This window comes from Notolepis coatsorum (assembly GCF_963971535.1).
Source record: "Notolepis coatsorum genome assembly, chromosome: 15".
Lineage (NCBI taxonomy): Eukaryota > Metazoa > Chordata > Actinopteri > Aulopiformes > Paralepididae > Notolepis > Notolepis coatsorum.
Genome location: NC_140179.1, coordinates 46,516,156 through 46,542,202, shown reverse-complemented (window position 1 = coordinate 46,542,202; position 26,047 = coordinate 46,516,156). Strand labels below are relative to the sequence as shown.

Here is a 26,047-nt window from a genome sequence, read left to right as displayed (position 1 = left end):
CTTTCTCTCTCTCTCTCTGTCTCTGTCCCCCCCCCTCCCCTCTCTCTCTCCCTCTCTCTTTCTGTGTGACTCTCTCTCTCCCTCTCTCTTTCTGTGTGTGTGACTCTCTCTCTCTGTCTCTGTGTCTCCCCCTCCCCTCTCTCTCTCCCTCTCTCTTTCTGTGTGTGACTCTCTCTCCCTCTCTCTTTCTGTGTCTCTCTCCCTCTCTCTTTCTGTGTCTCCCTCTCTCTATCTCTCTGTGTCCCCCTCTCTCTCTCCCTCTCTCTTTCTGTGTATGTGACTCTCTCCCTCTCTCTTTCTGTGTCTCTCTCTCTCCCTCCCCCCTCTCTCTCTATCTTTCTGTGCCTCCCCCCACCCCTCTCTCTCTCTCCCCTCTCTTTCTGTGCCTCCCCCCCTCTCTCTCTATCCTTCTGTGTCTCTGTGCCCCCCCACCCCTCTCTCTCTCTCCCTCTCTCTTTCTGTGTGTGACTCTCTCTCCCTCTCTCTTTCTGTGTCTCTCTCCCTCCCCCCTCTCTCTATCTTTCTGTGTCTCTGTGCCTCCCCCCTCTCTCTCTATCTTTCTGTGTCTCTGTGCCTCCCCCCTCTCTCTCCCGCTCTCTTTCTGTGTGTGTGACTCTCTCTCTCCCTCTCTGTTTCTGTGTCTCTCTCCCCCCCCTCTCTCTCTATCTTTCTGTGTCTCTGTGCCCCCCCCCCCTTTCTCTCTCTCCCTCTCTCTTTCTGTGTGTGTGACTCTCTCTCCCTCTCTCTTTCTGTGTCTCTCTCCCTCCCCCCTCTCTCTCTCTCTTTCTGTCTCTCTCTCCCTCCCCCCTCTCTCTATCTTTCTGTCTCTCTCTCCCTCCCCCCTCTCTCTCTATCTTTCTGTGTCTCTCTCCCCCCCCCCTCTCTCTTTCTGTCTCTCTCCCTCCCCCCTCTCTCTATCTCTCTGTGTCTCTCTCTCCCTCCCCCCTCTCTCTATCTATCTCTCTCTCTTCCCCCCCCCCCCCCCCCTCTCTCTAGGAGGTTCCTAAGTCCGGTACCAGCTGTAGCTCCAGGTGTTCCAGCCTGCGTACTCAGGACTCTGAAAGTACGCGTCATGAGTCGGAGACGGAGGACGTTCTGTGGGAGGATTTCCTGCACTGTGCCGAGTGTCGGTCCTCCTGCACGTCCGAGACCGAGGGGGAGGCGGGAGGGACGCCCGTCGGCCCCCCCGCCAAGAAGGAGTACCGGGACGACCCCTTTCATCAGGTTTGGAAACACACACACACAATGTCAGTGGCTTAGGAGGTAGAGCAGTTGTGTATTAAGGTTCCCAGTTCCATCCCAGCTCCTCCTAATGGCGTAATGTTTTTCCGATTGATCGTGATTTGTTTTGTCAAGTCATCTAACCACCATAATAAAGATACAGTAGTTAAGTGTCCCACTACAATAGATGCAGTGTTGAACCAGCCGCCGCTAAAACCTATTCATTCAAAACTCCCATGCTTTCCTGTGACATGTACACTTATTGTCTCTTTGCTTCTGTGTGTGTGTGTTCCTTCCTTCCTTCCTTCCTTCCTTCCTTCCTTCCTTCCTTCCTTCCTTCCTTCCTTCCTTCCTTCCTTCCTTCCTTCCTTCCTTCCTTCCTTCCTTCCTTCTTTCCTTCCTTCCTTCCTTCCTTCCTTCCTTCCTTCCTTCCTTCCTTCCTTCCTTCCTTCCTTCCTTCCTTCCTTCCTTCCTTCCTTCCTTCCTTCCTTCCTTCCTTCCTTCCCTCCCTCCCTCCCTCCCTCACTCCCTCCCTCAGGGACACGTACCATGGCTCCACAATTCCAACCCCGGCCTGGAGCGGGTGAGCGCTATTGTGTGGGAGGGGAACGACTGTAAGAAGGCAGACATGTCTGTTCTGGAGATCAGCGGAATGATTATGAACAGAGTGAGTAAGGGGGGGGGGGGGGGTGGCGGCATGGATGAATAGACGGAGAGGGAAGGAACGTAGCCATTTTCCATTCTTTCAGAAGAAATGAAACGGGGTTCGCACAAGGTCCTTAAACAGCCCATTCTTTAACAAGGTTTGGTGCTTAAAAAGTCCTTGAAATTCAAATCAACCATTTGCATCGAAAGTTTTGTTCATCCATGATAGAATTGTTCTGAATCAAGAAATTGCATTTATTTTTTATTTTTTTAAGTGTAACTAATCGGAAATTGGTTTTAAGCCATAAATATTGGATCTGATTTTTTTTTCTATAAAAAAAAAAACAGCATTTAAAAGTGAATTGGATCCTTTTAAATGCCCTTTTAAAATGAAAAAATGATGCTTAGGAAAGTACTTGAAAGTCCTTGAATTTCATTTTGCAATGTCTGTGGAACCCTGATGAAAGAATGGAGAGATGGATGGATAGAAGGAAGTGAGAGAGGGATGTGTCGAGGTATAAGTGGAAGAAGGGAGGGATGAATGAAAGGAAGGAAGGAGAGAGAGATGGCTAAAATAATCTAAGGAGTGACAGACTGAGACATGTAATACATTAACTGTTACCCTCTCCCCCCTCTTTCTCCCCTACCCGCCCCTTTCTCTCTCTCTAGGTGAATCTGTTTACTCCAGGTATTGGGTATCAGGTGTTTGGTAACGTGGTCTCAGTGACTCTTGGTCTCACACCCTTCGCCTACAGGTGAGCAGTATAAAATAAACTGTATCTTTAATTGACCTATGTCAAACTCCGCCCTCTTTTCTTGACCCTCCTTTTCTCGGTCAAGAGAGGTCAATTGCAATAATAGCAATAATGTGTCAGTTAGACGTTCCTGAAGAAACCTACAAACATTTCTCCAAAACGACAACTTTTCAGGAATTGAGAATAACTAACTGAATATCCAGTTGTCATCCATTCATTTTTGGCATTTTATATTACATTTTAACATTACATCTTATATTACATTTTAACATTTAATTTTATATTGCATTTTAACATTATATTTTACATGACATTTTTACATGACATTTTTACATTATATTTTAACATTGGACGTTAAGATTCATGACACTTTTCCACACATGGGAGACATGGGACCACATGTATGCAGTTGTGCTTACAACCAAATCCAAGTCAAATATGTGATAATAAGTCATCTTGATGTCAAAATCAGAGGTTTCCTTGAACTTTCCCCAATTTTCTGTGATACAGTAAAAGCTAAAAACCAGTTTCTATCATGACCCAATGTATGAATTCTACAGAGCAATTGGGTCATTTTCATCTGTTTTCATCATATTCTTTTAAAGTATCGTATGATGGAATCTAGGATCAAGTCAAAGAAGGCTTTGATAAATGAGGCTCATTATCATTTACTAATTACAGTAACAAAGCAAAACTGACGAGAAAACAGGACACAATTATATCTGATTATATGTTGATTATAAATGTAGAACATTATTTGTCACCTATAGGCTAGCTCAGTACTGTGACCTGGATCAGCTGACTGCGCTCTCGGTCAGTGAGCTGCTGTCTGTGGCACTGGGGGGCGAGTCCGACTCAGACCCCACGGTGATCGCCATGGTTACCCTGAGCTTCCTGGTGCGAATCTGCCTCATATGGCTCTTCTTCTTCCTGCTGAGTGTGGCAGAGAGGACTTACAAACAGGTGAGAGGGTGTGCTGACGACGTCTCACGTTCAACTTCAGTATGTTGTGTGTGAACGAATGAGAATTGGGATCACCTAGTCTGACTCACAGGATGTCGACCACACGTATAAGACTCCCATTGGCCGACTTTCAGTCAGCATTCACTTCCGCTCACTATTTTACAGCTGATCCTAAAGACAGCGATTTTGAAAACTGTAAAACTGTAAAAAAAAAAAAAAGACAAATGGAAGTCTTTAACACTTTGAGCGCCACGCCTGGTTTTCCGTTTTACCGGCTGAATGCCACCATCGGCGCCAATGTTAACGTTAATATCGCTTAATCTATGTTTTAAATTATGGCTATGTGTCTAATCTGCCCATCGCATTATCAAAGACTATTTTCCAGTCAGTGCTGTCAAGGCAGATTGTTTTTTTATCGCGTCGTTTCCGTTTCAGAGCAGTTAGAAAAGCCCCCGTTTTGATATAAAAAACAGCTCATTCTGGAGCATTCTATGAAAATCGTCTTTTAGTGGAATATTCCACAACGTTGATATTCGTCTGCCTTTTTATGAATCGTTTTCAAATAAACGCTAGATGATCAATATTATACGTGCACGCAAGCACATTACGGCCGTGCACGGATAATCGCTCCGTTGATTTCCTCACAGACTTTTACAGTGAAACCGAAAGAAGACATTTCACAAAACAGCTTATAACTTCATCAAACTTACTCTGATTATCCTAACACTGATAACATAGAGTCCTTACCTGACATCAGATGGTATCCAACTGGTATATTCCAATTCCTGATCACCATTCGAAAAAATCGATACGTATATGGATCCAACGCGATACTGTAGATCTTCATGATCCGCGGGGATCTGAGGTTCCAGAATGAACTGTGGTAACCCCAGCTGGATCAGTGAACTGGAAAATGTGGAGTACCGGATTTTTTTCCCCATTCATTTTCATTGAGTCCATTCCAAAATCACTTATGTCATCTGGGAGACGACAGGGGGCGCTTTTTTCCACAGTGATCGCCGGCGCCGCTCGGCTATACTCGGGTAGGCTTGGGTGATGCAATAATTTTTCAGATCGCTAAAAAAAAAAAAAATCTGAGAAATCTCGTGAGTGGCACTCAAAGTGTTAAGATCAGTGACCACAACAATAGGAATGGTTTTTTTCACCCTAGTTCACAATGGACCTCATTCACCAACATTGTCGTAAGTTTCCTCTCACGACAACCTCGTTGGAAGTTTGTAAGAGAACCTGCGACAGTTACCCCCGGATTCATCAACGTGTGGAGAGGTTCTCTCAAGTTGCCAAAATGATCACAGCTGCGATCCCCTGAATGAAGTTCGTCACTCATTCTCAAACAGGAAGCGCGTTCTCGTACACCTGAATTAGCATACAAACACGCCCTGCCGGCTTCTTATTAGGCCAGGGTTGTGTGCAAAAACGGAAGGGAGAGGGTCAGCATTGCATCTGTGATGTGCTGCTGACCCCCGTATTCAACAGGTAGCGCGGAAGCGATTTGCGACGGATACAAATTTTATTAGATTCAAATGTATTATCCTCATACAGCACACAATAGCTATTAGGGGTGGGAATCGCCAGAGATCTCGCGATACGATACTATTGCGATACTCGATATATCGCGAATATTTCGATATTATATATATATTTTTTATCTTTTTTTTTTTTTTTAACTACAAAGTAAAACTGTCAACATGTTTTATCTAATAAAATAAAGTTCAGTCTGTTCATCTCACTTCAATAATTTTTATTGCAGAACATGGTATTTTCTCAAGCAGACAGATGTAAACACTGTAATCTGTGTTGCATGTACCTGACAAACTGAACTGTTTGTATTACAGTCATATTCCAACTTAACTGAATGCACATGTGTGTGTGGACTACTGTACTATTACTATAAAAAACAATTTTTATGAATAATTAAATATCGATACTTGGCATCCCTGTATCGCCACGCAAAGTATTGCGATACTACTACGTATCGTTTTTTTAGCTATAGTGGAATAGACTATTGAATGGATGAATGAATGAAGTTTATTTCGAGCCATTTAACATGTACAAAAAAGAACACATCAAATTACAATATTCCATATTTATACTGTCTTGTTACGTGCTCCTGGCCACCTGCCTCAGCGCACGCACACACATACTGTATAACCTACGTGCATAATGAATGAACAGTAGGCTTATATTATTCTAATTTATTAGGAGATCATGTCGTTTGAGGTTTCATAGTCGAGCGTACCACCAGCGTTTACTACAGCAGGTCGTGTGTGTATGTGTGTGTGTGTGCGCGCACGTGTGTGTGCGTGCGCGAGACAGGTGGCCAGGAGCGTGCAACAAGACGGAATAAATATGGAATATTAATACAGTCTATAATAAATAAAATAAGTAATTCGGAAAAATATAAGCCTACTGATTTCTTTATTTCAGATCGCCATTAGTCACTGCCTCAGCAGCGACTATTCTTCCTGGGGTCTGGATACAAACATATAAAAATTAAACAAGAATAATCAATAAAACAACATAAAAACAAAACAAATATCAATAAAACACCAATAAAATATACAAACAATTATAGAACATTAAACCAATCAAAATCAGACATACAAACAAATATGTATGCCAAATTTTCTAATGTAGAACAATAACAAATATACAAACATATAGAACACATCAAATATCAATAAAACAACAAATATCAATAAAACAACAAACGGAGACATCTCGGAGAAAACTAAAACGTGCTCAAAAACAGCACGACATTCCATACACTCATACTCTAATACTCCTCATAACCACTAGACAAAGACATTCCAAATCAACACATAGCCCAACACACGAATTAGACCCAACCAAAATCAATCTCTTTCTGCATTACAGCCACTCGTAGTCTCCTCTTGAATCCCACCTTACTGGTAATTGAAACCAAATATTGTGGAAGTCTATTCCAGTAGGACATTGCCCTGTACATTACAGTTTTCTTTAAGGCTTCAGTTCTGGGTCTCGGCAGGGCGAACCGACCCCTCAAGGCTTGTCTAGTGCCATAGCCATGACCATCACTAATAAGCACCAGCTGCAAAAAGAGTCACACAGGTTTATGTAAAGTATAAATATTTCTCATAAACAAAATAAGACTACACACTAGTCTCTCATTGACTCTCATCCATGACAGTTCCTTGTGCATTTTTTCAACACTTTCTAATTGAGCTATGCAATGCAAGTCTTGCAGCTCTATTTTGAGTAAGCTGTATTTTATTTAAGTCTTGTTTGGATGCATTTTGACCAGATTGCTGGACAGTAGTCCAGATGTGACAAAACTAGTGATTGTATGACTTGCTTGGTAGCTGTGTCAGTTAAAAAAAATAGGCATTCCGTCTAATAATTTAATTACTTCTGCTCATTTTTGTTACAATATTGTTAATGTGAGTTGACCAATAGTGTTTCATCTATTATAACTCTAAGCAATCTGGCCTCCTTAACGTGTTCAATATATGCACCCTGCAAAGAAATATTTAATCTGTGATTCTCTCTCTGAGCATGCTTTGAACAAATAATTTGACATTTTGTTTGAATACTGATCATTCATTACGCACATAGGCTATACAGTACGTGTGTGTGTGTGCGCTGAGGCAGGTGGCCAGGAGCGTGCAACAGAAGACAGAATAAATATGGAATATTAATACAGTCTATTCCACTATAGCTATATCCACGCAATTGGGTTTAGTTCTTATTTATTTATCCACTGTCATTTGCAGTGTTGGTCTAGTGCTTTTATTTATTTTCGGACATCACAATGTGTTGTTGAGGCATGACTGTTAATGTAAAACGTAATTTTTCATCATACAAATATTGTCGTATTTATTATTATTATGACTATTTAATTCCAAGGATGTCTGTAGAATTGACGTGAATGCAATCACCATGATTACTATTTATTTTTTCCACAATAAAGCCTTTAAGAACACGGCGCACACCAGGCCGTACGACTGCTCTTCAGCGCTCCTAAATCCTGCTCTTAGCTACGAGCGAATCCCTGAGAAGTTTGTTGGTGAATGAGACCCACTAATTGTCTCTCCTGCACTAAATGTAGAGAGGGCTGGCTCTGTGAGACTAGGATCACCTTTATTTGCCAAGTATATAATGTATTGAGAAATCTGGCCCTAGGTTTATGGGGGCAAGTTATGGTAGAAAATGTGCAAATATATCATATTACAATCAATTGAATTGAATTTAAATTGACTGTCACTCACAGCCCTTTGTACTGACGTTGAACATTCATTGTGTACAAGCTTGTATGCATGTGTGTTTGTTTGTTTACATACATGTGTCTGTGTACCATTGTACCAATGTAACGTGTCTATAGGAGGCCAATGTAACTTGTGTTTACGGTTACAGAGGCTACTGTTCGCTAAGCTTTTTGGTCACCTGACGTCAGCCAGGAGAGCCAGGAAGTCCGAGGTTGCTCACTTCCGACTGAAGAAGGTTCAGAACATAAAAATGTGGCTTTCGCTACGGTCCTACCTCAAGGTACATACACACGTCTGTCACTACGGTCCTACCTCAAGGTACATACACACGTCTGTCACTACGGTCCTACCTCAAGGTACATACACACGTCTGTCACTACGGTCCTACCTCAAGGTACATACACACGTCTGTCACTACGGTCCTACCTCAAGGTACATACACACGTCTGTCACTACGGTCCTACCTCAAGGTACATACACACGTCTGTCGCTACGGTCCTACCTCAAGGTACATACACACGTCTGTCACTACGGTCCTACCTCAAGGTACATACACATGTCTGTCACTACGGTCCTACCTCAAGGTACATACACACGCCTGTCACTACGGTCCTACCTCAAGGTACATACACACGCCTGTCACTACGGTCCTACCTCAAGGTACATACACACGTCTGTCACTACGGTCCTACCTCAAGGTACATATATACATTAAAATCACATTAAAACTAAGCGGATACTCTGTACAAGGGATTTAGATTTAGGGATGTATACACGTCTGTCACTACGGTCTTACCTCAAGGTACATACATACTAGGGCTGACCCCTATTAGTCGATTAGTCGACTAATCGGTCGAAAGGAGCCGTAGTCGACTGGCCAACCTCTTAGTCGAATATAAATAAATAAAAAAAAATATATATTAATAATTTTTTATTACATTTTTTTTTTATCATTCTTTCCAAAAGAAAAGAGGCCTAGAAGGGTGGCTAACGCTAATGGCGCGCATACCAGAGGCTAACTGCCTACGAAAACAGGCACAGAGGCACTGAAAGAGGATTTCACCTATCTATACAAATATCAAGATGTATCCATCAGTGGACCAATTGCATGCTTTTGCAGAGGACAAGAAGCCTTCAGTCGACTCCTTCAGACATTAAGCACCCCCCACAGCCCAAATGGAATGATACAACATTTTTTTTAAATTTAAAATTAAAAATAAAATAAAAAATATTCTACTTTTTATTATTATTATATATTTTTTGTCTACCAATAGTCGACTAACGGCAAATTTTGGCCAATCATAGTCGACCATCCAAATCCTTAGTCGGGGACAGCCCTAATACATACACACACTACGGTGGTGTAGTGGTTAACACTGTCGCCTCACAGCAAGAAGGTCCAGGGTTCGATTCCCGCTTGGGGACCAGGTTTCCATGATGCCAGGTACCCAGCTGGGGTATCTCCCAGGCCTTTCTGTGTGGAGTTTTCATGTTCTCCCCGTGCTCGCAAGGGTTTCCCCCCCGATAAGATAAACCCAATGGAAAAACATGCACAACAACAGATCGCTAACACTGTGGCGTCCTTGACGAAGACGGACAGGAGCACTTGGATTGGTCCCCTGGCGCCGCGGCGCGGCTCACGTTGACGCCTGTCTGCTCCCGGCTGCCCTTGGGGGGGAAGGACGACGGGATGGTTTAATCGCAGAGACAAATCGCATCGGTGATCCTAAAGAGACAATGCATGCGTGTGTGTTCCGGTGTGTGTGCTATACTAACCGCTGTGTGTATCACTAAAACATTGAGTGTCGTTGCATGCCGAATAAAGACCTCTGCAACAGGTCCTGCATTATTAATATTATTATTATGGAGTTGTAGAATTCCCAGATAGAATTTCAAGGAAACCTTCCAACACAGAGCTAGGGCTGGGCGATACGGCCTCTAAAGGATATCGCGATATTCTTTTGCTATATCACGATACACGATATATATATCGCGATATTTTGACATTTCCTCTAAAGCACTTAAAAATGCTTGATTTAACCCTTTGATGCATACAGTCATGCCAATATGATGATTATAATAGTCCCTGCAACATATGTTTGCATTAAACCATGAAGATGCTTTAAAAAATAATTAAATTAAAAGTTTCAAAACATTTACTAATAGTATTCTACTGACACACTAATACTTTTTTTTTTTTTTTTTTTTTTTATTAAAAATGAAATAATCTACTGTAAGACCATTTATATAAAAACTCTTGGGTGCCTAAGACTTTTGCACAGTACTGTGTTTTCTATCCACTTTAGCTAAAAACACACACACACTTTATACACTACTGTGAGACAATAATAATCACACACAAAGGGATAATGGCTTATAGCAGACTTAATGATTTTATAATATTTCAGATAATGAAATTAAATGTTTATCTTCAACTATCCAGTTAGTATTTATATTGTAACGTGTGGCCACTTTAAATCATTGAACGTAGAGAGAGAGAGGTTCCTGCTCGCCGCGGGGCTGTATAACAGAATATAGGGAAGGCTGGAAATCTATAGTGCTCCCACTGTCCTGTGGAGGGCGGCAACACGCCTAGACGCGTAGTCCGCCGGAAATATACAAGAAGAAGAAGAAGAAGAGAGAGAGATAGAGAGAGCGTGTTTAAGCGTTCTAATGTGCCGTAGCTAACCACACCAGGATTTTGTCAACACAGTTGGAACCTGGAAGCGATATAAAGAAACGAATTGCCAATAAAAGTGAAGTTATCTTTGGACCTCTGCTGTCAAGCCTTGTCAATATACCCCCCCCATTTCCTCACTAATGGAACTGGTATTGGGGAGTCATGTATGTTAGTTAGCTAGTTTAGCGTTAGCTAAATGGCTAACGTTAGCCAGTTGGTCAATTCAATTCAATTGGATGTCATTGAAGGTCTGAGCTGGTATGTGTCTAATGAAATGACAATTGCTCGTCATTGAAGGTCCGCGCTGGTCTGTGTATATAATGAAATGAGAGGAAAACGCTGCACTAAAGCAAGTCGGTCCGTGTTGATCATTTGTTTTTAGCCGCGGCGGCTAACTGGCGGCTAATACTCGATGTTCACGATATAGTAATTTACTACATCTCACGTAGAACAAGCCACGATACATCGAGTATACTCGATATATTGCCCAGCCCTAACACAGAGTACATAAATAGAGGCCTTGCTCAGATGTTTTGGTCTTCCAACATGACTGCCTGTAACCATTGGTAACCATTTCAAAAGAAAATGCCTAACATAATATGTGCTGTGGTAGAGTTGGTAAAACATTTGAAAAGCATGATATTACAGTTCCACACTGACTTGTTTACAAGATCCAGAAATAAAACACCAACGTATACATTTTTTAGTGCTGTCAGGCGATTAAAAAAAATTATCTAATTAATTACAGGATTTGTAATTAATTAATCTAATTAATCGCATTTTAATCACATAACCATTTTAGGCCTGATATTTTATATTCTATAATCATATTTCAAATTGCATGTGTCCGGATGGCAGAATTCAGTACTGTATCTACAAAATCTTCTGTTTAATCATCTTCCCTTTATTAATATGCTTAGATTTTAGCATGGTGTTATTCAGTAAAAAAAAAAAATTTAATTGATATTCTCATTTGGTTCATTACAATTTAGTCGAGCCTAGTAACAGACACAGTATTTCTGACACTGGGAATACATTCCCTGAGATCCATAGATGTCCCTAGAATCAAATACCAAGAACATGCAAATGGACATTTAAAAAAAAAAAAAAAATTGTAAATGTTTATTCTACGTTATTATGGAGTGAATGAGATTAAAAAAAATTTAAATAAAAAAGAATTCATAAAAATAAAATAAAATTATTTTAAATTAATTGAGTTAATTTTCATAACGCGATAATTAGCTGTGTAATTAATTAAGCTAATTAACGCGATAAACTGACAGCCCTAAAAAATTAAGTTTTTACATTTCTCATATATCAACACATAGCAATTGTTGTTTTGCACATAGCAACTAGTGGTCTGCAAGGGCCTTGAAATGAAGCCCAGCCCGAGCCCGTGAACTTCAGGCCCTGCCCGAAAATAAGCCCGACTGTAAATAATATTTTAAGCCCTAGCCCGCGTGAAAACCTGAAAAAAATTTATTATTATTATTAAATTAAAAAAAAAAATGATTTGTTTTAAATATTCTAAACACGTTTTATATGAACTTAATAAATCAACAAAAACGAAAATGTTCAATAGGTCTACCTAAATAACAGATAGTCAAAACTAAAGAAACATTAATTATATAGCCAAAAACTTTATAATTTTTTGTTTAAATATTCTAAACACTGTTTATATATTAACTACATTTTTTATTTTAGTTTATTAATACTGTTTAATATTAAACAAAAACCAAAATGTCAAATAGGTCTAACTAAATAACACATATCATGCTGAAAACTAACAACCATTTTATAGCCTTTTTCGCAAATTCTATTTCCCAGCGCTCGCGTTGACTCACACAGACTCGTAAAACTCAATCTTCTTTGACACACACACACACACACACACACACACGACACAATAGCCTACTCAGTCACTATACAAACAAACAGAAAACAGAAATCAGATTTCGAGCACAGCAACATTTATTATATAATGAAAGCGCAACAGAACAGGGCAGCAGAGCGACCCCACACACCAGCAAATAATAATAATCAGACTCGTCACTCACCACTTCGCTGTGTTGATGTCAGCAAACGCGTTGAACAACGTTAACAAAACTTCGCCGACCGGCTACAAACATCCAAGAACAAATTAAAACGTTTGCCAACTGGCTATATTCCAACTTCAACCTATGCCACTTCGGTCTGGTTCATTTGTTCATCGTCCACCTGCAGCGCTCCACTCGAGTTCTCCCTCCAGGCTGCGGTAATTACATCCAATTTTATCTGTTAACTAATACATCTTGACTCCTCAGACACGAGGCTTTCACTCTCTGATGACAGCTCTACGTTACGCGAAAATGAAACAGAAACTTAAGGTTATCCTATAACCCTAGTTATATGAGTATAGCGAGCGCGCAAAAAAAAAAAAAAAAAAATACCAAAAAAAAAAAAAAAAATTTAAAGAGGGCACTGCCCGGCCCGGCCGAGCCCGAATTATTTATTTAAAAACAAAGCCCTACCCAGCCCGAACCCGTCGGGTCGGGTAGGGCCCCGTCGGGCTTGGGCAAGGTTGCAGTGCACTAATAGCAACCCCATTCTCTTCCCCAAAATGGAAGAAAATGGGAATTCTCAACAAAGGCTCTATTGGTAAATAAAGAGCTCCTATGAATTGTTTAATTATTTGAGGTAGAGCGGTCGTCTGGTAATCGGAAGGTTCCCTGTTAGATCATGGCTCCTCCCAGCCGTCGGTGTGTGAGTGAACGGGTGAACGTGAGGCGTAGGTTGTAATAACAGCAGTCATTTATTTTCAGGAGTGCAGTAACGTAGTTTAAGATCTGATGGTGAACACGTGCTCACTGTGACTGCCGTCGCTCACGTGAAATGTTCCTGTGTGTTTCAGAGACGAGGTCCTCAACGCTCGGTGGATGTGATTGTGTCGTCTGCCTTCCTCCTCACTCTGTCCGTTGTCTTCATCTGCTGTGCTCAGGTAAAGCTGTGTGTGTGTAACGTTTTTAGCTTCTTTTACCTTAGAGACCCACATTTCTTTAGGGGGGGACAGGGTCTTTAGGGGGAGATAGCGGGTCAACAGTAGATTCCACATAGAAGTCATATACATGATCTGAAAGCTGAGACTGTTGATTTGAGATGCTTTTAGCACGGCCTGTGTTGCGGCAGTAGACTGTCATAGACGAGCCGTGCCGAGGGGCTAAGTAGAGGAGTACCAACAATTGACGCGCCTAGTGAAATAATTCCGTTCCACGTCCAGAAAGTACTTTTCAAGCTTTTATTCCTTCGCTTCATGAAGCAACACAATACACTTAATTACATACACTAATATTCTGATACTATTGAATTAATGTTCACGCTCACGTTCCTATAACTATCTTGTGTGTGGCTTGCGCTATTGCGTGCTTTCAATATTGCGTTCTTGCGAGGCTTGCATGCTTTTAATATTGCGGTCAAAAGAAATGATGCGCTCCAACTCTCACCCCCTCTCTCCGTGAACTGTCAACAACGTGAAAAGGTGAATGAAACTCCATAAGAACACTCCCATTACCACTGCATCCCTGTGAACACGCCAACCACCTAAAGTGACAGTACAACTAATAATACAACATGAATATAATACTGAATGAGAATACTGAGACATCCATTACGGCGCCTACAGTCTGTATTAATCTGTATAGGGAGGTGTAGTGTGACATCACTTTAGTTTCCTCCGCGGTCCACCCGTATAGGGATTTATCATTGGGAAAATGTATTATCAGCTATTGTAATAATTCTGCCTCATGAACATTGGCAAGCTTTCCATTTTTGCACAAAATGAATACCCTTCTATCACTAACATTATTGTTTAAAGGGGACATGCATTGCTATTCCTAGCACTATTTGGGCAACTTTACACAATTCCTGTGAGTCTATTGAACACATCTGTAAGCTTTTATTATATATATATTTTTTTATTGATCTTTTTCCCCCACCTTTTTCCTCCGATTTTCTCCCATCCCAATGTTAGTCGTTATGCCAATTCCCAATCCCCTTCCTGGTCGCTGCGCACTTACCCCCCACAGTCGGTCTGGGAGAGTGGAGGCTATCACATGCTTCCTCCGACACACGTCTAGCCAATCAACCGCTTCTTTTCACCTGGCAGCGCGGACTCTCACTGAGAGCGTGTAACGTGTGGAAGGATCACACTACCGCCCTTAGATCCTATCCGCGCTTAGCAGGCGCCCCGACCGAACTGTAGGAGTCGCTGTTTACAACGACCCGGATCCACCCCGCCAGCTTCTCCCACCCTCTAATACTGCCAATTGTATTAGTGTGAACGGCCAGCCAAGCTGGTGACAACCCCGGAGCTGTGAGCTGGATTCGAACAGGCAAATCCAGCGTCTCCGGGGTTGGTGACGAACGCAATCTCCGCTACGCCACCTGACCGCCCCCTATATTATATATTTCTAATCAAGTACTCAAAAGCCACTTTTGGATTTCAGGTTGTGTTGGCTCCGCCCATAAGCACTTTGAGTGACAGTCATCCGCACAGTCTGCGACTGGCACAGAGAGAGAGAGAGACTGAGGGGGATACTAATTAATTTCGCAGCAGGGGGGCATAATCCCACGGGACAATGCATTGGTAACTTCTTTCAAATTACAATATATACCCCTGTGATTATTATTGTACGGATCGGAATACGGGCATGCGCGTGGGAGCATGCGCAACCATATTACAGTGATATGCTGGTGCTCGACTGCGAGGGAGAGAGAGAGATAGAGAGGGAGAGAGAGAGAGGGACACGGAGGCACGGAGCACTGTGTAAACGCTGCGTGTGTGAGAGAAGACGGGTCCCTCTCACTCCATCTCTCCCTCTCTATCTCTCCCTCTCTCTCGCTCGTCCGCTCCCTGCTTGCAGTCAAAACCCGTTTGAGGAAGTGTCGGGTTACACTATGCGCTCTCTGCCTCACTCTGTTTGAGGAAATGAAGATATTTCCACTTGCTCTGCTGTCGCTGTCAACCATAGAGGGGGCGTTAGTTATGCAAATCAGTACCCTATTCACGTCAGCAATACCGTCAAATCAGAACAGCTTAGTTGAGTGAGGGAAGATCTCGTGAACTCGAGACTAGACTGTTGAGTCAATATGGTAATTAGAGACACAGACCCATTGATACTAACCCCTATTGCTATAAAACCATGCTAAACACAGAAAAAAGCCATTTATAATGCATGTCCCCTTTAATCATTTTTGGTTGAAATAAAGTTAGTTATAAGGTTTTTAATTTGTCGAAATAAAAAACTACAAAAAGAACTACACTTACCAGTAGAACGCCTGTCGTTCAGTGCTGTCACCTAATACAGCCAGGAGTCTACGCTGTGGTGACGTTAGTCAGCAGCGCCAAAGTGACTATAGTTCCTCAATGAAGGAAAACGTAAACGTTGTTATTTTGCTACTTTTACGATTTAACACTTTCAGAGCCGGCCGTGTTTTCCTTTTTACCCCCTTGAATGCCCAGCACCACTTCAATGTTAACGTTAATATCGCCTAATCTATGTTTTAAATCTATGTTTTAAATTATGTGTCTAATCTGCCCGTTGCATTATCAATGACTCATTTCCAGTCAACATTGTTGAAGCGGATTGTTTTTTTATCGGTTCATTTCCGTTTTATATCATTTTGAAAAGCCCTCGTTTTCACGGAAAAAATAAGAGATTCCATGATAATCGCCCTGTACTGGAATATTCTAGAACGTTGTAATTTTTCGGCCTATTTATGAATCGTTTTCAAATAAACGCTAGATTATCGATAGTATATGTGTACGTTAGCACGCTGGTGCCGCGCGCTGAAAATCGATTCTCTCAGTTCCTGATCGCTTTTACAGTCAAACAGCCATATCACATTATAGGGGGAAAGCTTATCTCCGTGAAAAAAGGTCTGATTATCCTAATACTGGTAAAATAGATTTCTTACCTGAGATCAGATGGTATCCAAATGGATTATTCCAATTCCTGATCGCCATTCTGAAAATCGATCCTTTTATTGATCCACCGCGTATACTGTAAAACACATAATCCCGCTGCTCTGAGGGTCCAGAATGAAGCTGATCGACTCCGGTCACATGCGTGAGAAGTAAAGTGTGGAGTCCGGGTTTTTTTTCCTCATTCCTTTTCATTGAGTCTAATCCAAAAGGGTGAATTACTATCTGGGAGACGATAGGGGGCGCTTTTTTCACATCTGAGCGCCTGGGGTGGCTGATTTACCAACGGTAGACTCGGTTGGTGAAATATGAATTCAGATCGCTAATAAAAAAAAAATGAGAAAAAACGAATATTCTCGTGATGGGCATTGAAAGAAGAAGGGGGTAAGAAGAAAACTCGGGTTGGGCAATCAAAGTGTTAATTGTCAAATTTGTTCATGTTGAGCTATAGATTGTGGATGAATACACAGAAAGGTAAACCATGCCAATGTTCATGCTTTATTTTAAACGAGACGATTTAGAAATGGGTCGATTGGAAATACATGGCAATTTCAAGGAGGGTAGACTGCACGGGAAACACCAATGACGTAACCACTACACATCCCTATTAAACATTGTGTTTTGGTTAGGTGCCCGTCTTTGAGGTTTTGGAGTGTATAAGGTCTCTGAACATTATGGTTTGACTCGATACCATTTGTGACCACTCAAGAATCGATAAACATGGTTAGGAATCCCTCCAAAATACCACATTAACACTTTCAGTGCCCACCACGTGATAAGACGTTTTATCAGCCCAATGCCTGAATGCCCACCACGACAATTAGCATTTTATTTTTTTATTAGCGATCTGAATTAATATTTCATCAACCGAGTCTCCCGTTGGTATGCAGCCCCTGTAGGAGCTCAGATGTGAAAAAACCGCCCCCTATCGTCTCCCAGATGGTAATGCACCCTTTTGGAATGGACTCAATGAAAATGGATGAGAAAAGAAAAATCCGGAATCCACATTTTACTTCTCAGGCATGTAACCCGAGCCGATCGGATTCAGAACAGCGTGGAATACATAATACAGTATGTAGCGTTGGATCAATAAAAGCGATCGATTTTTGGAATGGCGATCAGGAATTGGAATGATCTTTTTGGAGAACATCTGATCTGAGGTAAGGAATCTATTTTACAAGTCTTGGGATAATCAGAGTTGTATTCGCTGAGATCTCAGCGTTCGTCCTGTGTGTGTGTGTGTGGGCGATCGTTTTCAGATCGCCTATATAGCGTGCATACGTACACATATACTATCGATAATCTAGCGTTTATTTGAAAACGATTCATAAATAGGCAGAAAAATGACATGTATTCTAGAATATTCCAGTAAAGGGCGATTATCATGGAATATTTATATTTTCCTTGAAAGCGAGGGCTTTTCAAAATGCTATAAAACGAAAATGAACCGATAAAAAAACAATCCGCTTTGACAATGTTGACTGGAAAACGAGTCATTGATAAGCGACGGGCAGATTAGACACATAGCCATAATTTAAAACATAGATTAGGCGTTATTAACGCTAACATTGAAGTGGATGGTGGGCATTCAAGCGGTAAATCAAGATTAAGCTTGGGCTCTGAAAGTGTTAAGACACCAACACCTTGAGGAATACCATAGAATAATTTTGTATTTGGTATAAACAACTTTTGACATTTGAAAGGTTCTGTAAGAATTGCATTTTTCAGCAATTGGATGACGAGCACTTTTTGGAAATTGCTCAGAAACATCTTGCAGTGATGTCAAGTTCAAGTCTCAATACAATGAAAAGGCTACTATGGGGACTAACATCACCACGTGTGAATACAGTTGAGCTCATTGGAGCCACAAGAGTCTCAGCTTTCCAGTCATACCAATGTATGCAATTCAAAAGACTGTTTAGGGACCCCAGTATGCAGAAATAGTCAAATACACAATTTTTAGAATCGGCGAAACTAAGACAATTGTACTTCATGCAAAAAGATGCATGGTGTTTGCCCATAACTGCATGGGATTATCACAGAGTGGGCTGTCTGTAAAAGCGAGACAATTGGCTACCCATAGATCCCATGTTCATTCCGATACCCTGCAGTGAGAGGTCAAGGGGTCCCTTTGAATATGGCCATGCCATTTTCCCCCTCACCAAGATTTAGCCTAACCTTGGAGCATTATTTAGCCCCCTTTCCAACAAGCTAGCATGACGAGCATAGTCGTAATAGTTTCATATGATACCAGTATCTTCACTTAAAACTGAGCTACAGCCTCTGAAAGACAGTCCTGCTGGCGATCCTGTCGGTCTCAGAGGGTTAAATACATTTTTATAATTTTTTCTTAAACACTTAAGATATATAGTACATTGGCGAGATATATTTTTATCAGTAGAATGTTCCAAAACTATATTCCATCAGCTGCTCCACATCCACGAGACGTTCCTGGAGTGTCATTATAACCCCAATCCTTCTTCTTCTCCTTCTCTCAGCTGCTCCACGTACACGAGACGTTCCTGGAGTGTCATTATAACTGGGAGCTGGTGATCTGGTGTTCCAGTTTGTCTCTTTTCCTGCTGAGGTTTGTCACGCTGGGATCAGAGACCAGCAAGAAGTACAGCAACACATCTATACTGCTCACTGAACAGGTGAACAAAGACATCTAGTTTTAGCTCCACACATTTTATGTTCTTTTACTAGTTTTTTAGCCCTTCTTATTTTATGTTCTTTACTCTTTTACTAGTTTTAGTGTTCTTTTTACTCCTTACTAGTTTTAGTCTTGCTCATTTTATATTCTTTTTTTTTACTCTCTTGCTAGCTTTTATGTTCTTTTACACTGTAGTGCTTTGAGATTTGTTCCACAATTATAAAGCGCCTCTACAAATCAAATATATTATTATTATTATTATTATTATTATTATTATTATTATTATTATTATTATTATTATTATTATTATCTTCCTTCTACCCTTAGTAACATTGGGGTCTGAGATCTGCAAGAAATGCAGCAACACATCTTTACTGCTAACAACACATGCATGCTTTGACACACACACATACATGTACACACACTCTTAGCTGTCCATCGCGTTCGATGATGACTCTTGCTCTCTTGCGATGCTGCCGCTGGTGCCACTTCTCGTGGACATCGAGTAATGATTTTGTTTGTAAACAAAATCATATTTGAGGGGAGGGGGGGGGGGGGCAGGGGCAAACCGGGGAATAATTTTACCCACCCCCTCACCACCTCACCCCTGATACGACGCCAAATGAAAAAACAGAGCCGTGATACCAGGCACATGGCGCGCCAGATGAAGCACATACTTCTACCTGTAGAGTAAAAGCTTTACATCATGCACGCCAGCCACAGCCGATAACCTCGTTTGAAAACAGGTTTCCCACAGCTCTGCTTATGTGTGAAAACTTGCCACTTGTTATTTTTATCATTACCCTTAACACATTCCCTGCCACGCACTTTCAGCATCTTATACCATTCTCTGCCAGTACTGTAAGTCTATGGAGATGTTCACCTTCTTTGCAGGGCTATAACTTTTTAAATTGTATTGCTAAATTGACATTACTATGGCCCATTCAACATCGATTATCTATCGTTCAGTCCGGAGGGCGCACTGGGTTGCTGTTCTTGTTGCAGCAACGGCAGTTTTCAGGGTGGGAGAACCAGGGCAGGACAGGAGAGCTTTGTGGGCTTCATGCTTTGTTTTTAGTAGGGACTGTATCTTGGCTGAGTTACAATCAAACCAGTCCTGGTGACGTTTTCTCGTCTGGCCAAGCGCCTCAGAGGCTGCGCTGTGGATAGCCTGGCGCAGAACTGGCCAGTCAGCTAATTCCTCCAGGATCTTGTTGAAGTTTTCAGCAAGGAGCCGTCGGAGGTGGTTTTTCGAGGTGGGGGTGTTCAGTGCTGCAGAATTTAGTAGCTTATTAGGTACTGCCCTCTGTCCACAGGGTTGAATACTCATGAGGATTTTGGATCTGACCATGAGGTGATCAGTCCAGCACTCGGCTCATGACCCGGGTGGTAAGGACGTCCTGTCTGTCCTTTTGGCGTACAATCACATAGTCCAGGAAATGCCAGTGTTTAGAGCAGGGGTGCTGCCAGGTGGTTTTGAACCTGTTCTTCATCTGGAAGATGGTGTTGGTTATGATCAGGTGGTGTTCTGCACAGAGGGAGAGGAGCCGAAGCCCGTTGTAATTTATCTTCCCTACTCTGTGTCAGCCAATAACTCTGTCTCATACCAGGTGCTCCGTGCCCACTCTGGCATTGAAGTCTCCCATGAGTATGAGCTTGTCCCTAGCTGGAGTTTTCTGAAATATGGAGTCTTTGGACTTCACAGCAAAGCCCACTCCGTGGATGCGGCGAGTGTCTTCAGGGACCCCCTTCCAGAAGACTGTGTACCCTGCACCAACCACGGTCAGGGAGTCCTCTCCATGTAGTCTGGTCTCACTGAGAGCTGCAATGTCGATGTTATACCTTGCGAGCTCCAGGGCCACGAGTGCTGTCCTCCCCACACACGCACACGCTAAGGCTGAGCCCGAACGTTCGAACGTTCGTTCGTTACGCTGACATTCGGACTTTAATTAATAGGTTCGAACGTTCGGTGAAAAAAAAATAAAGGAGGCGCACAGGGTTGAGGTGATGTGAAGCGGCGCGTCCCCCGAGGCGCTCGGCTCAACCAGTATGGTCTGCCGGGCTGCAGCGGGATACTATTTCTCAACCAGAGCTCTATTTTGATTGACAGGCGATTCTGCCAATTACGTCACACCGCTTGCACCCGCCTCTGCTGTTACCACCAATCGGCAAGTGTTTATTCGTTTTTTACTTCCGGCAATGCCGCCATTGATCTGCTTGCGAGAAGCCTCAACAGACTTACCGTAGCTACCGGGGAGCCATAGTTAGCTCCCCGCCGAGGAAGTAATCGGTAACGAGGTTTCCGTAGGTGAACCTGCGGAAGGATCATTAATGAATACCAGCCTTTTTCGGCCACGGAGCGCGAGCTTCATGGCGGGAGGTGGTTGCGTTGGAAACAACTCTGGCCGAGAGCGGACGGGCGGCAGGCGTGTTGGGAGCCCGGCGGGACCCCGCCGGTGTCTCTCTGTCTCTCTGCCGTCCCCCGTTCCGAGGTAGACGGTGGACGGGTCTGTTGAGGAGCCGAGGCGTGCGCCTCTCTCCCCTTCCCGTCGACCAAGAGTGAATACCTGTTATTGAACGTGTAACACTAACTATATAACGTTAATGCCACAAAACGAATGCCTTTGTTTATCTAGCCCCTTACGTGACTGCGGTGTGCAAGGGCTATTGTTTATCATAAGTAGTAACTTTGATGCAGTAGCTTGTTTATTTTCTTCTGAGTGCTTTGTTTAATTACATGTTTACATGAACAGCCACCACTGTAAACAACATGTTTTTTACCAATAGACTATGCAATGCCGCCCTCCGTAGGATCTATAATAATACAATAAAAAAAAAAAAATTATTAAAATAATTTAAAAAAAATTATTAAATTATTTTTTATTAAAATTTAAAAAAAAACGAACATTCGTTCGATAAACCCTGGCGAACGTTCGAACCCTAAAAACAGGGTTCGGGGACAGCCTTTACACGCACACACATACACACACACACACACCTACACACACACACACACACCTACACACCTACACACCTACACACACACACACACACACACACACACACACAAATATATATGAATAGCTATACATCAGCATATCAACTTGGAACAGAAAGTCAAAAACACACCATACTGTATAAAAGGTGATGCTAACTCTGTGAGATGTATTCCACAGATCAACCTGTATCTAAAGATGGAGAAGAAGCCTAACAAGAAGGAAGAACTGACTCTAGTCAACAATGTCCTGAAGCTAGCCACCAAACTGTTAAAGGTACGTAAATACATATATATATATATATATATATATATATATATATATATATATATATATATATATATATATATATATAATGACTCTAGTCAACAATGTCCTGAAGCTAGCCACCAAACGGTTAAAGGTATATAAATGCATATATAATCTCTTTCTCTCTCTCTTTCTCTGTGTCTCTCTCCCCCCCACCTCTCTCTCTCTCTCTCTCTCTCTCTCTCTCTCTCTCTCTCTCTCTCTCTCTCTCTTCTCTCTTCTCTCTCTCTCTCTCTCTCTCTCTCTCTCTCTCTCTCTCTCTCTCTCTCTCTCTCTCTCTCTCTCTCTCTCTCTCTCTCTCTAGGAGTTGGATGCACCATTCAGACTGTATGGTCTGACCATGAACCCATTGCTGTACAACATCACCCAGGTGGTCATTCTGTCTGCTGTGTCTGGAGTCATCTCAGACCTGCTAGGCTTCAATCTGAAGGTGAGAGAGAGAGAGTGTGTTAGGTCGCTTTCACATATAGTTTTGGTGGACTCGGTGCGGTTCTGGTGGTGAAGTTGCAACATTGTTGCATTCTTCATTTGGTTCGCCTGCGTTCACATAGCAATTTGTCAAGCGCACCAAACTTTCTGAACAATGTCACGTGGTCGAAAAGGGCGCTCGTCTATTGGACACAATGGAGAGTGGAAATCCCTCCCCTTCAGGAAGTGAAATGCGGAAATACACAAACTGCGTAGCAGTGATAGTAGCAGAGGCGTGGCATTGATAGAGTGGAAATGTGTGTGTGGCTGCGAGCCTGTGTGTGCGCGCGCGTGTGTGTGGACTGCGAGCCATGTCTGACTCCAGATCAGGGGATCACCCAAGTCTGTCCACGAGACATGTTTACACAGTGTGCTTGTAATGCTGCGCCATGGTAATAATAAGCCGTGTTTTTCTTCTTCTTCCTTGTTCTACCCAAGATGCACAGTTAGATATATAGATAGATGCAGTGTGCTGCGCGCGGTATTAATAATAATAACAATAAGCTGCGGTGTTCCTTCTACCCAAGATGCCTGACTGACTACGTTTGGTCCGCGTTTGGTCCGATGAAGGCGAACCGAGACCTATGTTTTTTTGGAGGACCGAGTTCGCCTGTTTGGTCCGCGGACCGAGTTCGACTGCGCATTCACACAAACCCGAAAAACCGGACTATCGACTTCTGGTCCGATAGTCCGGACCAAACAGCCCCTGTGTGAAAGCGACCTTAGTGTTCTACTGATACTGGTATTGGATATCGGTCTGAAACCAACGTGACCTGATTGGCTGCTGCATCATATGAATTCTCTGTAAAGAAAAAAAATATATATTTGTATTAAATTATCCCAAACTGATTGTCTAAATCTATACTGTTCAGTAAAAGAGATGGATCAGATTTGTAGTTGGTATGAATACTGTGTAGTACTGAGATGTTCTGAAAAAATAAGCATGTTTCTCCAAGAGTAGTTCTACCCAGGATGTGGTTTATGCAGTAATATGTATTCTTGTCTTTGTTCCCTCTCCACAGCTGTGGAAGATCAAATCATGACAATGAACAAAACAGAGGAAGGAGACCGTTCAGCCTTCACACCACCAGGGGGCAGTCTTCTCCTCTCACTGATTGATTAACTGACTGACTGACTGACTGACTTGATGGATGGATGGATGGATTGGTGGATCAATGACTGACTGACTAATTGTCTGTCTGTCTCTGTACGGCTGTCTAACTGACTGTCTGTCTGACTCTCTGTACGGCTGTCTAACTGACTGTCTGTCTGACTCTCTGTACGGCTGTCTAACTGACTGAATGACTGCCTGGCTGACTAGTCAGCCTCCTTGACATATCGGAGTGCTTTTGACTTTCGACATTCTCACTTTGTGCAATTCACAGAATATTTATTTACCCGCTCAGTGTTTTTTAGTAGGTTTTTATTTCATCCTAGTTTGTTTCATATTTGTTTTAGGAACCGAAATTATACTATGTTTTAACTGTTTATTAAAAGTGTTGTTATTATTATTATTATTATTATTATTATTATTATTATTATTATTATTATTATTATTTGTTATTATTTAAAATATGCGATGGTTTATGTTCTCAGTAACATTTGTCTCAGTTCACTCTCGATTCAGTAGCTCAGTAAGGGAAATCCTATTCATCATATTCCATCGTAGAAAAAACCCTGGTTACAGACAACAGGTAATTGTAATGAAACAGCAGGTGATTATTAACTCAATCAGCGCCAGACCCGAGGATAGTCGGGTTAACTCTCAAACCGCTCAGCGCCATACCCGAGTATAGTCAGGTTTTCATCGTTATTTATTTTATTCGATATTTTTATTCATTTCAGGCACACGGACCTCAGGGTTACCATAGGGAATCACTCTGAGATAGCCAGAGTGCAATACCGGCCGCATCCTGCTTGGTGGCAGTATCGCCCACCCTTCTAAACCTTTTTTTTCACACCCGGTGTTACATTTAATTCACTCCGGGTGCCGTTTTTTGGGTCAGGCGAGTCTAGCGGTTCACTCGATCACATTGAAACGCATCCAATGCCCCCGACGCATGTGTTGTGGTGGATTATGTTGGCGACACGATGGACACCAATACTGGAAATCGTGATCAGACTATTGGAATATTCTTTTTGGGGTACCTCCTAGTGAAGGTAAGGACTATATGACATCAATCCTGCTTTGATCCAACCATGATTTCACATCGATCGCAACGACCATGTGCAACGCACTCCAAAACGTATGCCGTTGGTGACGATCAAAGCATCAAAAAACGACATCATGCATTCATGATGAAACATAATACCTATTATATACATTTGATTTGGAAATGGTAGCGCCACGTGTCCAGGCGAGCAACGCCAACGCTTTTAGCAAAATGCACGTATTGCTCCATAGCACCGTTTTCTGGAATTGGCCAGAATCACTCTGAAACTATACTTATATTCACCACGGTATAACACGCGAACGTATACGTGAAAGAATGTATTCGTTTTCACATATTGAACGATGGATAGTTGATGTCAAATGAGCCATAGTATTGTATCCATAGCTATAATATAGAATATAGATATAGCGGGCGGTTAGGTGGCGTAGCGGAGATTGCGTTCGTCACCAACCCCGGAGCTGTGAGCTGGATTCGCCTGCTCGAATCCAGCTCACAGCTCCGGGGTTGTCACCAGCTTGGCTGGCCGTTCACACTAATACAATTGGCTGTATTAGAGGGTGGGAGAAGCTGGCGGGGTGGGTCCGGGTCGTTGTAAACAGCGACTCCTACAGTTCGGTCGGGGCGCCTGCTAAGCACGGATAGGACCTGAGTGGGATAGTGTGATCCTTCCACACGCTACGCCCTCTCAGGGAGGATCCGCGCTGCCAGGTGAAAAGAAGCGGTTGATTGGCTGGACGTGTGTCGGAGGAAGCACGTGATAGCCTCCACTCTCCCAGATGATCGGACTGTGGGGGGTAAGTGCGCAGCGACCAGGAAGGGGATTGGGAATTGGCATACGACTAACATTGGGATGGGAGAAAATCGGAGGAAAATGGAGGGGGAAAAAGATCAATAAAATAAAATATATATATAGATATAGCCCTGCAAACACCGCCACGCATCCCTATCTCTTAGAGCGG

At 42.4% G+C, this 26,047-nt stretch overlaps 1 protein-coding gene across 3 annotated transcripts in view; it reads left to right on the top strand.

Moving 5' to 3' along the window:
* LOC311241822 (protein PHTF2) overlaps window positions 1–25,527 on the top strand; it is a 175,724-nt gene extending 150,197 nt beyond the window's left edge. For all 3 annotated transcript variants that reach the window (XM_084330741.1, XM_084330740.1, XM_084330739.1), the window contains 10 exons: window positions 997–1,224; window positions 1,760–1,888; window positions 2,536–2,621; window positions 3,392–3,584; window positions 7,998–8,129; window positions 13,420–13,506; window positions 18,987–19,142; window positions 22,318–22,413; window positions 22,751–22,876; window positions 23,937–25,527. In XM_084330741.1, coding sequence (XP_084186867.1) covers window positions 997–1,224; window positions 1,760–1,888; window positions 2,536–2,621; window positions 3,392–3,584; window positions 7,998–8,129; window positions 13,420–13,506; window positions 18,987–19,142; window positions 22,318–22,413; window positions 22,751–22,876; window positions 23,937–23,957 — 1,254 coding nt within the window. In that variant the 3' untranslated portion in view covers window positions 23,958–25,527. The remainder of the gene's footprint in view (window positions 1–996; window positions 1,225–1,759; window positions 1,889–2,535; window positions 2,622–3,391; window positions 3,585–7,997; window positions 8,130–13,419; window positions 13,507–18,986; window positions 19,143–22,317; window positions 22,414–22,750; window positions 22,877–23,936) is intronic.
* Window positions 25,528–26,047: the final 520 nt, after the last annotated feature.